Raw genomic sequence first — 16641 nt, forward strand, 5'->3', positions numbered from 1 at the left:
ATCGTGATTTCAAATATTGCTAAAGTATTCGTGATTATTATTTTTTCCATAATGGAGCAGCCCTAAAATTTCATGTTTTTGTCTACAGTACCAAAAGTAAAACAAATGACAAAAGGTTTCAAAAGTTGTCCGGGATATGATAACTACTCATAAAATTCATCTTTTTTTGCTACTTTTGTGTTATTTCTGCTGCTTTTTTCACATTAGTCAGTGTAACTGTCAGTTACAACAGCAGCCTATTCTCAATGAAAAATACTTGTTCTCTATCTGTATGACTTTCTATATCGTGGGTTAAATTCTTGTTATAATATTTTCAAGCCAAATTCAAGCCGAGTTGCTGTAATCTTGCAATAACAATATTCATATCCTTCCCAATGTGTTGTCATCTGTCCTGTCAGAATGGAATAACACCTCTGCATGTGGCCTCAAAGAGAGGCAACACCAACATGGTGGTCCTGCTGTTGGACCGAGGAGCTCAGATCGACGCTAAGACCAGGGTGAGTCTGCACACTGGCTTTTTTGCAAAACAGTCAGCAAAGCAGACATTCAGCCTCTTTCCCAGTGTACCTTGAGCCAAGGTATTTTACATTTTACAGAAAAATCCCTCAAAAATGCCACAAAATTGATATGTATAAAAAATGAGTAATATAAAATGGAGTAAATAAATAATCATTTTTGCAAGTTGGATGACCTCATGGTTGCCTAATGTGTGGCATTGCTCTATTCAAGTCAACCATCTTAACTCACTTAAATTTGATCATCCTAGGATGGGCTTACGCCTCTACACTGTGCAGCCAGGAGTGGACATGATGCAGCAGTGGAGCTGCTGCTGGAGAAAGGAGCGCCTATTTTAGCCAGAACGAAGGTAATGCTTGATTAATGTACACATGTTTTGTGATAGGCGAGGATAGTGTAATCCATTGGACAGGAAAACATTCACATCTTCAACCTCATGAAGTGTAATTCTATATGACAAAGGAAACATAGCACATGAATAAGCATGAAACAACGAAACAGCCTTTCAGATCATACTCACATCGACTCTCATTAGATTGTCCATGTGTCGGGTGAGTGTGTACCATAAACTTATACACTAATATATTTCCTCATCATCCGCAGAATGGATTGTCCCCACTACACATGTCAGCCCAGGGCGACCACGTAGAGTGTGTGAAGCTGCTGCTGCAGGACAAGGCTCCGGTTGATGATGTCACACTGGACTACCTCACCGCGCTGCACGTCGCAGCTCACTGTGGCCACTACAGGGTCACCAAGCTGCTTCTGGATAAGAAGGCCAACCCCAATGCCAGAGCACTTGTATGCATACATATTGGCCATAACATGACGTGTCATATGAGCTTGAAATATATCTTTCTCGCACTACTAGAATGGATTCACTCCCCTGCACATCGCTTGTAAGAAGAATCGGGTGAAAGTGATGGAATTGTTGGTGAAATATGGAGCATCCATCCAGGCTATAACTGAGGTGAGATGTTAAGAATATTTCATATTTATATTAGTGCTGTCAAATGAGTATTTTTTTTTAATCTAATTAATTGCACAATTTTCCCTAATTAGTTGTGATTAATCGCGATTAATCACATTTTTCTACTTCTGCTTCTACTTTTTTCTTCAAAGCTAGTAACATATATGTATATATATATATATATATATATATATATATATATATATATATATATATATATATATATATATATATATATATATATATATATATTTAAAATTTTGGAATTAATGTCAAATCATCAAATACAAAGTATATTTATCATCAAAGACTGTTTTAATAGCGTTCTTCGATCCTTGAATAGTTCTGTAAAATACAGCTCTTAACAAAACAAATCAAAATGAACTCAGCGTTATAGGTCATCTTTTTTTTTTTTCATAGAAACAATTCTCAGAACTTCTTGCTTAAAGGTATAGTTCTGGTCACAAGCACCACACTTGATTTGCGACACGGTAACTTGAATAGGGAATTTTGCTCTGAGATGATACGTCAAAGGTGTTCAATGAATATGCTATTTGAATTTGGCTCTGCAAAGTGTACAAATTGCTTTAGAATTTGCCAAAAAGCATCAAGCAAATCAGAAAGTCCAAAAATATATTATTTATTTATTTATTTATTTATTTATTTTATTTACTTACTTTTGATGCAACATATTAGAACTGTCTTTGCTCTCATGTTCTTTTAGTCCGGCTTGACTCCCATCCATGTCGCTGCCTTCATGGGCCACCTCAACATTGTTCTACTTCTACTGCAGAATGGAGCCTCTCCTGATGTCCGCAACATTGTAAGTTTGACACGACATACAGGGTGATCGAAAATTAACTCTCTAATTTGAAATTGGGAATTATTTATTGTTTTTTTTTTTGCCAATTTCACTAGAATTGGAGTTTGTATAATAAATAATGTATTCTCTCTCGTAAAGCATTGTGACACACCTCTTAATGATATAATAGTGAAATCATATTAGAGGTTTCACAGGACCACGTGGTTCTCCCTGATACCTCGTCCTTCCAAGACAAAACAATTATTCTGCCGAGCATAATGACATTCTGTCTTTGGTGAAAAGCGTGGTGAGACAGCTCTCCACATGGCGGCTCGAGCAGGCCAGATGGAGGTGGTGCGCTGTTTGCTGAGGAACGGAGCGCTGGTGGATGCCATGGCCAGGGTGAGTCAGCACTGAACATATTTCTGCTTCGTAACTACACAATTGAATATTAATCTTCGGGTGTACGTATTAACTCCTTTATATAAATAAAGATGACTTGACTTGACTTGACTTGACTTGACTTAACTTTGTGATTTTACCCTACTTGATTCTTCACTCAAAGGAGGACCAGACTCCCCTCCACATCGCATCCCGATTAGGGAAGACCGACATTGTCCAGCTGCTTCTACAGCACATGGCCCACCCGGATGCTGCCACCATCAATGGTTACACCCCCCTCCACATTTCAGCAAGAGAGGGCCAAGTGGAGACAGCCGCTGTGCTTCTGGAGGCCGGAGCTTCGCACTCCATGGCCACCAAGGTGAGCAAAAGACATTTTAGAAAGCACAGCTAAACATGACTTCACATTTCTTATTCTTGTTTTTTTATTCTGGTTTTCCACTATTACAGAAAGGATTTACTCCATTACATGTTGCCGCTAAGTATGGAAGCCTTGATGTGGCAAAGCTGCTACTTCAACGCAAAGCTCTCCCTGACGATGCAGGCAAGGTGAGATGAAGATATTTATTTTTCTTTTAATTTATAACCTCTGTACAGAATGTTGGTTTAAAGGCAAAATGAAGTTATGACAGGTCAATGTTAATAATGACTATAATTTCTAACCTGTAAGTGTCTGTGTGAAGATTTATTTGTGGCGTACATTCATTGGTGATTTTATTAGGTACGCCTGCAGTATAGAAGTACAAGAGCTGTATTTATGAGCTATAGCACTGTATTATTGCTGCCTTTACACAGATACAGTATGTTTATTTTGGTTACCTTATTCAGCAGTATGATAATATAACAGCTCTCTGGAGATGATGCTATGTAATTCTCCACTTCTATAGTATTCATCATCACTAAGTCTCATTGGATAAATAAAGCATTATGAGATTTATTTATAAAGCAGTGGCACCATATAGTAACATAAAAAATATTGTATTTAACTCAATCACTCCCAGCCATTTTCACTGAAGCAACCCCCTTTACCCCTGGCTATTTGACTGGATTTTGACTGATTTTGCAAAGCCCACAGAGTATTGTGTTCTATTGCTATAAAAACCTATCAAAAGAAAGAATAGAGTCTCTTCTTTCATCAGGAAAAAATGTATATTTTTGTCTGTTTCCGTTTTGCAGCAATTGGCATTAGAATATAATTAGGTTTCATAATTATTCACAAATCAGTTTAGAACTGTGGGGAAATCAGATTGTTGCAACATGGCCCTAGTTGATCTCTGATACTCTTCTGCCACCTGTTGGCCGTTTTTGTAATTACTACCATTGCTTCGCCCTTTCGCTGCAATTCAGAAGCTGTATGCTCTAGCATAAAAAAAAACAAAAAACATAAATACGTCTTTGGGACACTTAAAACATTTAAATAGAATGTATTTATACATTTTTGGGAGCAAATGAGTTAAAACAAAAACATTACTGGACCAAAAAAAAAAAAAGATTTTTGAAAATTCATCCATTAATTCATTCATTCATTCTCCAAACTGCTTAAATTATTATAATTAATTAATAGTTAATTAGCGTTATTTTACCTTTGAGAATTTCTATATGCAGCCGATGCAGTTGGTCAGTGTATATGCATATTGTGTAACAAAATGCGTGCTCATACAGAATGGCCTAACGCCACTCCATGTAGCGGCTCATTATGACAACCAAGAGGTGGCGCTCCTACTGCTGGACAAAGGGGCTTCTCCTCATGCTACTGCAAAGGTGAGGGGTTTGTCAAAAAAAAGTCATAGAAAAGGTCACAGTGGTGATGTATGGCTCACATAAGCCACACCTGACAGTGAATTCATGTTGCCGCTGTTTGTTTTTTCTTTGAACAGAATGGCTACACTCCCCTTCACATCGCGGCCAAAAAGAACCAGACTAACATTGCGCTTGCCCTGCTGCAGTATGGCGCAGAGACCAATGTTCTGACCAAGCAGGGAGTCAGTCCTCTTCACCTGGCTGCACAGGAGGGACACGCTGAGATGGCCAACTTGCTACTGGGCAAAGGCGCTCACATCAACACAGCAACCAAGGTCCAGAAAGTAGTTTTGTGTTGATGCTCAAGAGTCCAGCTTGTATTTTTTTTCCTGCACAAATAGGCCAGAAAACAATACAGTAAAGATGTCATAGAATCACTGGAAGTTCACGTGTAATGAACCAATGCTTTGAAAAGTGACCCACGGTGTCTTTTTGTGCTACAGAGTGGACTGACTCCTCTGCATCTCACAGCACAGGAGGACAGAGTCAGTGCTGCAGAAGTATTAGCCAAACACGATGCCAACTTGGACCAGCAAACAAAGGTACACACAGGGCATATCTTTTTAATGAAATTATAGTTCTTAATCCTTGGGGTATTTTGACAAAATACTGCCGCAGAAATGTTATTAAGATGCCTGGGAATGGTTTTAAAGTGATAGAAAAACAGTGTACATCCGTGTAACAATCTGCCATCTACTGGCATGAAGTAAGTACTGCAATACTGTACTTTTATATTCTGCTAAATTGCCCATTTATTTTAATGGGCACATCTTACGCCAGTCACTTATCAGCAGGATTAGTCAAGTTTTTATCTGTTATATAATTTAAATAGCTCTTGTTCTTATGGTGCTTTATAGTCCAGGAAGATACACATTTCTATTAGAATTTGTTTATTTTTGGCCCTAGTCAAGGTATCCACAGAGGGACCCTTTTCAATATTTTATTATTATTATTATTATTATTATTATTATTATTATTATTATTATTATTATTATTATTATTATTATTATTAATTTTATTTTATTTTTTTTAACTTTGGGCCAAGTATTTTGTAAAGGTTAGCCTGAACAATTCTAATCATAAACACCAAAATATCCTCCTTCGTAGATGCCTATCTTTTGCATATGACTGCATTATTTCACTAAGCAATAATCATCCATTATTCATTGCGAAATAATGGGGAATGTTTACATCAAGCTGCTCTAGTCCAAATAGTGCGGATGCATTTTTATCTAAAAAAAATAAATAAATAAATACAAATTGGAAAAATGACTGACAGTAAATTAAAAAAAATTTAAAAAAAAATTAAACTAAAATTATTTTTTTATTACATTTTTCAATAAAAATTTTAAAAATGGCATTAAATAAAAAAAAATAATACATTAAAACAGTAAACTTACAGTAATCTTAAAATCTGCTACTTTTATTTTGTCCACCCATCAGCTTGGCTACACCCCTCTAATAGTAGCCTGTCACTATGGAAATGCCAAGATGGTCAACTTCCTATTACAGCAAGGTGCCAGTGTCAACGCCAAAACCAAGGTAAAATCCAAAGCTGTATAATGGCACTAATATTTTGTTTTTCATTGTAAATAACAACAAAACATAATGACACTTGTTCAATCTGTCCCGTAGAATGGATACACTCCTCTCCACCAGGCAGCACAACAAGGGAACACACACATCATCAATGTTTTGCTGCAGCATGGGGCCAAACCAAGTGCTACTACAGTGGTGAGAAGGACAGCAAAATGACAAAAATTGCAAACAGTTTGTAGAAACAAAACTTAAATGATATTTCGTTACCTTAGAATGGAAACACAGCTCTATCCATTGCCCGGCGTCTGGGTTACATCTCAGTGGTGGACACACTGAAAGTGGTCACTGAGGAAGTCATCACTACTACAACAGTAAATATTTCAAATGTTCAGCTTAAGATGTCAAATTGCATGCTTTACTAATTTTTATGTTCTCTCAATCATTTGTATGTCAGACGGTCACAGAGAAACACAAACTTAACGTCCCGGAGACTATGACGGAAATCCTTGATGTGTCTGATGAAGAAGGTGAGAATTTATATTTGTTTATTTAATTTTTTTTCATTTAACCGTTGACTGCTGCATTTGTCATTGTTGTCAAAGCATATGTATTGTGGGTGATGTAGTGAGTGTTAAAAGCATTATGTTTCATAGCTCTTTGGCTTGAAGATGACCCTTGCTCTGAGATGTCTCTAGAGCTGGAAGGTACTACTGCATTTTGCCTGACCACCTGGCGTGGGCATTATACTAATGTGTTATGCCTCATATGCACCACTCCCATTATGTCCGAAGTGCGTGTATGATTTACCACAGGCATTTTTTTATTTTTTTTCCGCTATAGTGTGTTTATGGAAAAAAATCTTATTATTTCAAACATATTGATACAATTTCCAATAAAACACTATTCCATTCAGAGGGACCTAAAACATTTCAATTGACATTACTTTGTTTTATCACACTTACATTGTACCCTACTTGTGACCCCATTTAATATGTATTATTTAAATGGGAAAAAAAATCTACTCCTACTTACCAATAACAAATCTAAAAACTCACCGTGTGACATTAGCATCTCAACAGTATGTAAACAAACCAACTGGTTACATACACATTTATTTTCTTGAGTTTTCTGCTTGTCACAGACTCAAGTCTGTTCTCACACCATTTTGCCATTTAACATATCTGAAGTCATCATCACTGTTAAAAAAAAATAAATCTGTCTTTAAAAACCACAGGCTTTAGTGGTGTTATTTTCCATTTCAAGGTGTCTGCGTTAGTGTCACGCAGCAAACAAAAATATAATCTTCCCTGAGTTAGTACCAGGGGAGGTTTAAGACAACACGATAGCATTGCAGCATCTCTAACTCTGAAATCTATTTCATCTTTGTTGTGGTAGCAGTTACAAAGCTAGCCATAATAAACAAAACAAATTGTGTTCCAAAATGAAGCTTTCCACATTCACAGTGACCGAAAGCTGAGTTAAATTGTGAAAGACTGAAAAAGGAAACACGGCTTTGAAGATTAGCAAGAATTGCTAATGCTATGCTAATGCTGAATGCTCTATTTCTTGAGAAGTCGAAACATACGAAGTTCAATAGATATCAGATGCGTAATCATGTAAATATGTCACATTGAACGAAATATTTAGTACTTTCTGACACGGCAAATATGTCTATTGCACAGGTGAGGACACAATGACGGGCGACGGTGGCGAGTACCTGAGAGCAGAGGACCTCCGAGAGCTTGGCGATGACTCTCTACCAGGACACTATTTGGACAGCTTCAGCTACATGAGTCACAACCTGGACAGGTCACTATATTGAATAATAAAAATAACAGTAAAAAAAAAATAGATACTATTAACTTGAATAAATGGTAATTCATCATCATGATGATTCATACACATTCTGAATGTGTCACATCCGCTTCAGGCCTCAGCACCAAAGCTTCCATCAGAGGGATGGTGTTCTCATTGAGGACATGATTACTAGCCATCAAGTGAGGACAGATCATATAAAAAAAAAAAATTAAAAAAAAATGTGAATAGGAGTGAAATATGAATATTGTTTTGTTTGCCTTTAGGTGTCAGCACTGTCAAGGGAGCAAGACAAGGACTCATTCCGTTTAAGCTGGGGGGCTGAGCACCTTGATAATGTGGTCTTGTCTTCCAGTCTGCTGCACTCTGGGTATTATTCCAAAAAGACACACACTGTTTCTTGATGAAGTGACACTGCAGCTGTGGGATATCATTTAAATGAGGCTGCTTTTGCACATTTTATATCATTGTGTGTTTAGAATGAGTCACTTTTTCACTTTCTTTGTCTTATATTTTTCTCACTTAAATCACTCCAATTATTTTTTTCCTCTTTTTTTTTTTGTCTTGTGGCTTCTGTGTGCACACTCATCTTTTGTGATTTGTGATTGGGTGTTGTTGTATTCTGCTTTTAGCCGTTCGTCTCCTTGCGTAGACCATGACAACAGCAGGTGATTCTCTTTGTTTTGCCTTTTTTCTCTGCCTCCTCTCTTCTTTGTCCTTTTTCTCATATGCTCTGAGATTTGCCTTATGATTGAAAAAAAACATTCCGCCATTTCCATGTTACTCCATGCATGGTTTGCTAATGCACGATTTTGCACATCTAGTTAACTGCAAACGTCCCAAATCTGTTCTCTAGATTGATCAATCACAGGTCTTTGTTGTAATCTGATACACAATCCATTATTACTGTGGTCATACATCGTTTGATCAGCTTAATTATGGGAGATGTTTCTAATACTTTACCTTATTTCTATGTAATAAGAATGATAATGGTAAGATAAAACAATCAATAAATATAGCTGTCATCCACATAGCAGTGAAAGGAAATGCAATGTTTTCTTAAGATGGAACACGGGCAACCAATAAAATGAAAAATCAGGGGCTCCAAAATAGAACCCTGTGGAACACCATACGAGAGTGGGGCAGAGCGGGACTTAGACCAACCAAGGCTAACACAAAAAGTTATGTCTGTCAAAAAGGCTCTAAACTGCTCCAGGGCGCTACCACTTGTACTGTTTAATAATAATTCACATTTTTAATGGTTGATATTGTTTATTACCTCTAATGTAATACATTGTGATGTGCTGCAGCAATCTCTTAAACATATATATATATATATTTTTTTATGATTCCATGTTGTGTACAGTATTGTGTATTGAAAGAATTAATTAAAGAAAACAATATATACTGTATATAATTAATATTCTTATATTATTTCTTCTACATGGAGATGAATAATTGATTCTTCTGAGAAAATTGCGGTATTTGCCTGCCTTGCTTGCACCTAACATATCGAGTGGAATGAAACCTGAGAATTGCCTTGAACCAAGTGTGACTATCATGTCCTTGTGTTAATATATCAATTCTGAATGATGATGGAAATGTAACCCCTTTTTTTACTGTCTTTGCTTTGTCTGCATGAAGTTGCATATAGTCAACGAAATGATTCAACGTTGTTGAAAGCTTTTATGCTGATTCTGGTATGTGCCTGTCTTTTAGCTTTCTGGTCAGTTTCATGGTAGACGCAAGAGGCGGGGCCATGCGAGGCTGTCGTCATAACGGCCTGCGCATCATCGTGCCACCAAGGAAGTGTTCCGCACCGACCAGGGTGACATGTAGGCTGGTGAAGAGACACCGTCTGGCCTCCATGCCCCCGATGGTCGAAGGTGAAGGGCTGGCTGGGCGCATCATTGAAGTGGGACCCACCGGAGCCCAGTTCCTGGGGTAAGCATGTGTTGAGGACTGGGTGGGAGTCAATGTGAGTGGTTGTTGGGGTGTGTGTGAGTGGTTTTACGCTGGTGTGTTCTGTTCATACTGTCTTCTTCACTCCTTCCCGTGCTGCACATGGATCAGTAAGCTTCACCTTCCCACAGCTCCGCCCCCTCTGAATGAGGGCGAGAGCCTGGTCAGTCGCATCCTGCAACTGGGTCCTCCAGGAACCAAGTTCCTCGGGTAGGAGGGGCCCACCCTGCCCATCCCAAGATCCAGTTTTCATCCAAGATCGTGTATTTTTATTTAGGTTTTTTTTTTTTTATGTTGTTGTGTCTTTCATGATATGGGTTAAGGTATAATTTGTCTGAATTAGATATTGGTTATTTTTAACCCAAAGTAAAGGGGCAGCACAGTGTCCAAGTTCACTGGAAGTTCTTTAGCCTAGTTGGAAGCTGGGCTGGCTGTGTATCCTTTCCATGTTCAATTGGAAATCCTCAAAGAAAAAAAAAGGTGAAAAAGTGACTGATTTATTCCATAGTTAGTTCATATATATATATATATATATATATATATATATATATATATATATATATATATATATATGATCAAAGATATATTTGTGATTAAATAAAGAATGAGTTTCTGACAAAGTAAGTTAAATTGTACTATTTCTCGTGGCACCCATAATGAGCTTTTAAGACTTAATGGTTGGGAATCGTTGGTTTAGAGTCTAAACCAACGATTCTCTAAACTTTAGAGAAATAAAATGTGACTCTTAAGGAGGAAGACATGAAAATTGATTTTAGGATTTTTGCTTGTTTGATTACATTGTTGTTGTCAACTCATTCATGTCCACATGTGGACTTACCTTTTTTTTTTTTTTTTTTTTTAAACAAATAAAAGAATCAGCCACTTTTTCATTTTATTTGTTTTCGAATCGCCAACAGAAAGTTAAAAGAACAAATGATATATGGAATTGGCTTTTTTTCTTCTTCTTCTTCTGGCTACAACCCCTTGTGGAACAATGTGGCACTGCAAGACAAACGACTGTACTTTTTCAGACTAAAATTATGCCTTTATAAACTTTTCAAGCACCAGTTGAAAGATGTGCTTTTTTTGTCTGTTTTGTTGTTTAGTTATTTACATGATTTTATACTGTACACCCACTGATCTTGTTTTATTGTTTTGCAATGTCTTAGTACTGAATGAAATGTTTTTCTTTTTAGTGCCTTTGAATGTTACCCTGCATGACTAACACCTAATTATTATTATTTGAGATTCTGTTATTTTGCTTTTGAAGGTGGTTCATAATTTAAGGCTTTTGACATATTGTAACGTTATTGATTATTTTAAATAGTTCTCATTTGCGTATTCCGTTTCTCTCATTAGTCCAGTGATTGTGGAGATCCCACATTTTGCCGCTCTGCGGGGCACTGAGAGGGAGTTGGTGATCTTGAGGAGTGAATCGGGAGAAAACTGGAGGGAGCACCACTGTGATTTCACTGAAGAGGAGCTCAACCAGATACTTAATGGAATGGATGAAAGTAAGGACTCAAAGTAGTTAATCTGATGTTACTGATGGTCACTGGCCAATCGTGTAGAATTAAAAAAAAAAACTACTTGGGTATACAGTATGATGACTTTTACAAGGTAACAGCAGCCACACAACTACAAATACAACTGTTAGAGATTATCCTTCAAATTATTGTTTTTTTTGTTTTTTTTACCATTTGCATACATTTTGGAAAGAAGTTCCCAATTTACAGTTGAAGTCTTTGTTTAAACTATCACAATCATACTCCAACCTTATTAACTCATTCGCTGCCAGCCATTTTCACAGAAGAAATCCCGTTCGCTACCGACTGTTTTACTGGATTTTGACTGATTTTGCAAGGCCTACAGAATATTGTGTTCTATTGTTATAAAAGCATGTTACCTGCCAAAAGAAAGATTAGAGTCTCTTCTTTCATCATGAAAAAAAAGTATAGTTTTATCCTTTTCCGGTTTGCAGCAATTAGCATTAAAATATGGCTAAGTTTCATCATTATTCACGAATCCACCTGCTGGCCGTTTGTGTAATAACTACCATTTTATCAACCGTTCTTTGCAGCTGAGAGGCTGCATCAAAGCCTCCTGTATGCTCGAGCATAAAAAAAATAAAAAATAAAAAAAAACATTTAAAAACGTCTTTGGGACACTTTAAACATTTAAAATAGAACGTATTATATACGTTTTTGGGAGCAAATGAGCTAACTATAATTTATGATTCTCTGGAAGAGGAGACGTTTACAGCGATTGGCTAACGTATGATGCATGTCTCCATGAAATTCTGAAGTTATGAGCAATCTTACAGACCTATTTTTCTGGAAGATTTTAGTCAAATCCCAAATTCTAAAATGCTGTGGCACTCAATTTTTGATCACAAACAGGTTTGAATATCTAGATTGGTCTCAAGATCACTTTTGCAGAGGTGTAGGGTTGTCTGCTGTTTCGGAATCAACTGCTTGATTAAAGTCATTGATCTTGGGCTCAACTTTCCTTAATCTTTGTAATGGCAACTTGTCAAAGTCTTGCGTTGTTGAAAAATTGTTGACTGTGTCTGTACTTCATAGAACTGGATTCCCCTGAAGAGCTTGAGAAGAAAAGAATCTGCCGCATCATCACGCGAGACTTCCCACAGTACTTTGCTGTGGTGTCTAGGATAAAGCAGGACAGCCATCTGATCGGTCCAGAGGGCGGCGTCCTCAGTAGCACTCTTGTTCCTCAGGTACAGGCTGTCTTCCCTGAAGGAGCCCTCACTAAGAAGATCCGAGTTGGGCTGCAGGTCTGTACAGTACATGAGCTCCTTGGTTCGACGCAACCGACGTGGTCCATAAGATGACAAATGTTTTTTGGAAAACGTCTCAGGCTCAACCCATTGAAGTGGACGTGGTGAGAAAGATCCTTGGCAACAAAGCGACATTCAGTCCAATTGTCACACTGGAACCAAGAAGAAGGAAGTTCCACAAACCGATCACTATGACAATCCCTATTCCCAAGAGCTCAAACAATGAAGGGGTCGGATCTGTGTACAGCGGGGAAACACCCACGTTACGTTTGCTTTGCAGTATCACGGGTATGTCTGAGAAAATTTCTTTTTTATTTTTTTGACTCAAATAACAAAAACTGTTTCTGTTTCAGGCGGAACAACACCGGCTCAATGGGAAGACATCACTGGCTCTACACCTCTTACCTTTGTTAATCAGTGTGTTTCATTCACGACCAATGTGTCAGCAAGGTAAAGGTCATGTCTAGTCCATCTCTTAACGTGATTAATACCTTGATGTAACCGTAATGTCATTGACTCTAAACGTCGCTCGCATTTTTAGATTCTGGCTGATAGACTGTCGACAAGTCCAGGATTCTGTTAGTTTTGGTTCTCAGTTGTACAGAGAGATCATTTGCGTCCCATATATGGCCAAGTTTGTCATCTTTGCCAAGACCTTGGACCCCATTGAAGCACGACTTCGCTGTTTCTGCATGACTGACGACAAAATGGACAAGACGCTGGAGCAACAAGAGAACTTCACAGAAGTTGCACGGAGCCGAGATGTTGAGGTGAAGTGTTGGCATTGAGTGGGAGGAGTTAAATCTAGAAGAGGGACTCTGCTAGAGTGTGTTGAGGGTCCCCCAATTTATCAAAACAAAAAAAATGTATCTTTGGTCATTATGCTTTCCTGAAGCTCCTCTTTCCAAAGTCTAAAAGATAACTAATCTCTCCTCTAGACCCCTAGAGCTTGATTCTAACAGGCATCACCTTGAAAGGTGTTTGCTAGTAAAGCTTTGCTACATGGAGATAATTGTGACAGCCATTTCCAACATAAGAGGGGCTAAATATTACAATTGATGTGTAAATATATCGAATAATAAGCCTGGTGTGTAATATCAAGAGAGTGGCAGACCTTTTGGTTTCAATAGTGTGTTTAAATACTGATAATTGTTGTTATGTGAACTCAGGTCTTGGAAGGAAAACCAATATTTGCTGACTGTTTTGGAAACCTGGTGCCTCTAACGAAGAGTGGGCAGCATCATGTCTTCAGCTTCTTTGCCTTCAAAGAGAACCGACTAGCTCTTTTCATTAAAGTATGTTAGCACGCATTGTTTTACACATGTACAACTTCTACCACTTTACCCAGTGAGTGAATTGTGTTTTTAAATCGATGCACAGATTAGGGACACAGCACAGGAGCCATGTGGTCGGCTTTCCTTCACAAAAGAACCACGCACATACCGCAGTTTGAACCATAATGCCATCTGCAACCTTAACATAACCCTCCCAATATATTCCAAGGTCAGATTAAAATTGATTTCATTATAATTGATGTGATGTTTGGCATTATTGAACATTATTGGTTCCTTCCTTCTCATAGGAGTCGGATTCAGAGCAAGACATGGATGACGAGGTAAACAAAACCTTCCTGATGCACTATGACAACAATAAATAAAGTATTGCCGCTGACTTTGCTTCATCTACTTTCTCATGCAGAGTGAGAAGAGTGACAAGAAATGTAAGTGAAACTTTTATTGTTTAGCATCAGCATCACCGTCATATGTTACGTAATCTGAAATCATTACATTCTGTTCAATTATATATCAACCCATTGAAAGTTGTCACTGTCTAATGAAAAGCACATGCAGTGGTGCCTTGAAATGCAATTGACTCATGAGGTTTTGCTTTTTTTTAGATATGAGGATCGTTTACTTTTTTGTTATGATTTATTAGCACAAACTTGAAATTCGAGCGCAGTGAACTTTGAAACGATATTGCAATAAATATATTGTGAAACCAATACCGTGATAGAACCACATTGTGAATTCCTGATATCGTTACATCCCAAGCAGGGTTTTCCTGATGAAAATGTAATCCGGGCCCGCGGTAGAATTGTGAGGAAAAAAGTTGCCGACCCTTGGAATAGACATTAAAAATAATTTTGGAAATCATTGTATTCTGTTTTTATTTACATTTTACATAACACACTTAATTGGAAGTTGTAAAACATTTTCATATGAGAATGTCGACTTAGCTTAATGCTATCAAAACAATGAATAGCATGCTAACGTTTGGTATTGATTGATGCGGTTTTAGAAGTAATGTATAATTGAACACAAACGTAACAATAAATATAGATATTCTGTCATTTATGTAACATGACTACCGGGTAATATTCAGTATCCCGTTTGTGTTTTTATGACTATACATCCATCCATTTTCTTGACCTCTTATTCCTCACAAGGGTCGTGGGGGGTGCTGGAGCCTATCTCAACTGGCTTTGGGCAGTCGGCGGGGTACACCCTGGACTGGTTGCTAGCCAATCGTAGGGCAGACAGAGACGAACAACCATCCACACACACAAGCACACCTAGGGACAATTCGGAGCACCCAATTAACCTGCCATGCATGTCTTTGGAATGTGGGAGGAGACCGGAGTACCCGGAGAAGACCCACGCGGGCACAGGGAGAACATGCAAACTCCACCCAGGAAGGTCGGAGCCTGGGCTCGAACCCGTGTCCTCAGAACTGTGAGGCAAGGTTATATGTGATCTTTTTGGAATCATTCTAAATTTGGACATGTGCTTTTCATTTGCAGTTTCATATTATATAGCATATTATATAAACATGATGAAGACAATGATGATAACTGATCATAAAGGTTGTAAAGTACAAGTGTTAGCCAAAGAAAACATGTATATGTCAAGATATGCACTGTTTGATGTGTTACTTAAAATTTGAATTACCCTTGCTGTGTTACTTTGCTGTCCTAACATATCGTTACTGGTAGCTACGCTCTGGCTGTGCATTTCCCTTTTTCTCTAATTCCTCCATATTGGCTCTTTCTCTCGCTTCCCTTCCCCTCTTTCATTTTTTAAGATCTTTGAATTGTACTCACGTAAATTTAGATTACAAGAAATTTGAGCTTGACCTTTCCTCAAAAATAACAGTAGCCTATTATTTTCAATAGTGCAACATTAGGAATTAAGAACAAATTTGTTTTGCTCAGTACAGAAAGTGCTAAGAAAAATATGTTGTCTTACAGAATTATTTTAAATATAATTTTAATTTGACCCTCTTTATCCAATAAATTCGAAGTTTTATTTACTGTTTATTCAGTTACATTTCATCTACGGCACTGTAAATTACGCCCATAGTCACATTTTATCATAACTTAAGTATAAAGGCTGCGTAGCTCAATTAATTTTACTCACCTCACACAGCAGTTTTGTTTTTTGATTAGCTATTTTATTTTATGATGTGTCATCTGTGTCTAAGTTTTTATTTATTTATTATTTCACAAAATAACAACAGTAGTCAAATGCAGCTCAATGTTACTAAAAACTTTTATTCTAATAGGCTTTAGTACTTTTTTTGTGTCCAGACATGACGCCACGTGTCAATAGCAATCTTGAGACTTTTGTGTTTGTCACGTATTCATCCTTTCCTTTGTTCCATACAATGTTTGGTTGTTTTCTTTGTTGTTTGTTTTTGTTCTGTTACGCAATTTAATTTTTGTTGCATTCCATTTCCGCTCACGTTGTAGGGACACTGCAATTATTATCAATGGTTATCAAAGGCATTCTAAATTACTTCTCTTGGCTTTGCTTATGCTATTGCTGCTCTACTCACCTAAAACTCTTCTGGATCACTTTTACCTGTTTTTTGGTCTTTTTTTTTCATCTTTTGGTCTCTGAAGACTTCCTTCTTCTCTGTCCTATCCGTCCTACCTTGATATCTGAACTCAGTCTGGATTTTAACAGCATTGTCTTGATCAAAGTTTTCTGATGTCTCTCCTCCCCACTTCATTTGTCCCCTGTGTCATTTACCCTTTTT

The 16641-nt window shown here is 37.5% G+C and overlaps 1 protein-coding gene across 2 annotated transcripts in view; it reads left to right on the forward strand.

The window, feature by feature from the left end:
* ank2a (ankyrin 2a, neuronal) overlaps window positions 1-16641 on the forward strand; it is an 82477-nt gene that overhangs the window by 32958 nt on the left and 32878 nt on the right. Inside the window, exons 9-39 of one of the 2 annotated variants that reach the window (XM_077524826.1) lie at window positions 399-497; window positions 767-865; window positions 1120-1317; window positions 1388-1486; window positions 2211-2309; window positions 2592-2690; window positions 2854-3051; window positions 3141-3239; window positions 4353-4451; window positions 4568-4765; window positions 4934-5032; window positions 5934-6032; window positions 6126-6224; window positions 6302-6400; window positions 6484-6556; window positions 6683-6733; window positions 7712-7838; window positions 7960-8026; window positions 8111-8214; window positions 8477-8512; window positions 9564-9788; window positions 9918-10016; window positions 11166-11320; window positions 12389-12600; window positions 12684-12891; window positions 12957-13053; window positions 13145-13373; window positions 13773-13898; window positions 13984-14106; window positions 14186-14218; window positions 14302-14323. In XM_077524826.1, coding sequence (XP_077380952.1) covers window positions 399-497; window positions 767-865; window positions 1120-1317; window positions 1388-1486; window positions 2211-2309; window positions 2592-2690; window positions 2854-3051; window positions 3141-3239; window positions 4353-4451; window positions 4568-4765; window positions 4934-5032; window positions 5934-6032; window positions 6126-6224; window positions 6302-6400; window positions 6484-6556; window positions 6683-6733; window positions 7712-7838; window positions 7960-8026; window positions 8111-8214; window positions 8477-8512; window positions 9564-9788; window positions 9918-10016; window positions 11166-11320; window positions 12389-12600; window positions 12684-12891; window positions 12957-13053; window positions 13145-13373; window positions 13773-13898; window positions 13984-14106; window positions 14186-14218; window positions 14302-14323 — 3670 coding nt within the window. The remainder of the gene's footprint in view (window positions 1-398; window positions 498-766; window positions 866-1119; window positions 1318-1387; window positions 1487-2210; window positions 2310-2591; window positions 2691-2853; window positions 3052-3140; window positions 3240-4352; window positions 4452-4567; window positions 4766-4933; window positions 5033-5933; window positions 6033-6125; window positions 6225-6301; window positions 6401-6483; window positions 6557-6682; window positions 6734-7711; window positions 7839-7959; window positions 8027-8110; window positions 8215-8476; window positions 8513-9563; window positions 9789-9917; window positions 10017-11165; window positions 11321-12388; window positions 12601-12683; window positions 12892-12956; window positions 13054-13144; window positions 13374-13772; window positions 13899-13983; window positions 14107-14185; window positions 14219-14301; window positions 14324-16641) is intronic. The other variant, XM_077524827.1, reaches the window with a different exon arrangement.

Source organism: Festucalex cinctus, chromosome 6 (genome assembly GCF_051991245.1).
Source record: "Festucalex cinctus isolate MCC-2025b chromosome 6, RoL_Fcin_1.0, whole genome shotgun sequence".
In the NCBI taxonomy this organism is placed as follows: Eukaryota; Metazoa; Chordata; class Actinopteri; order Syngnathiformes; family Syngnathidae; genus Festucalex; species Festucalex cinctus.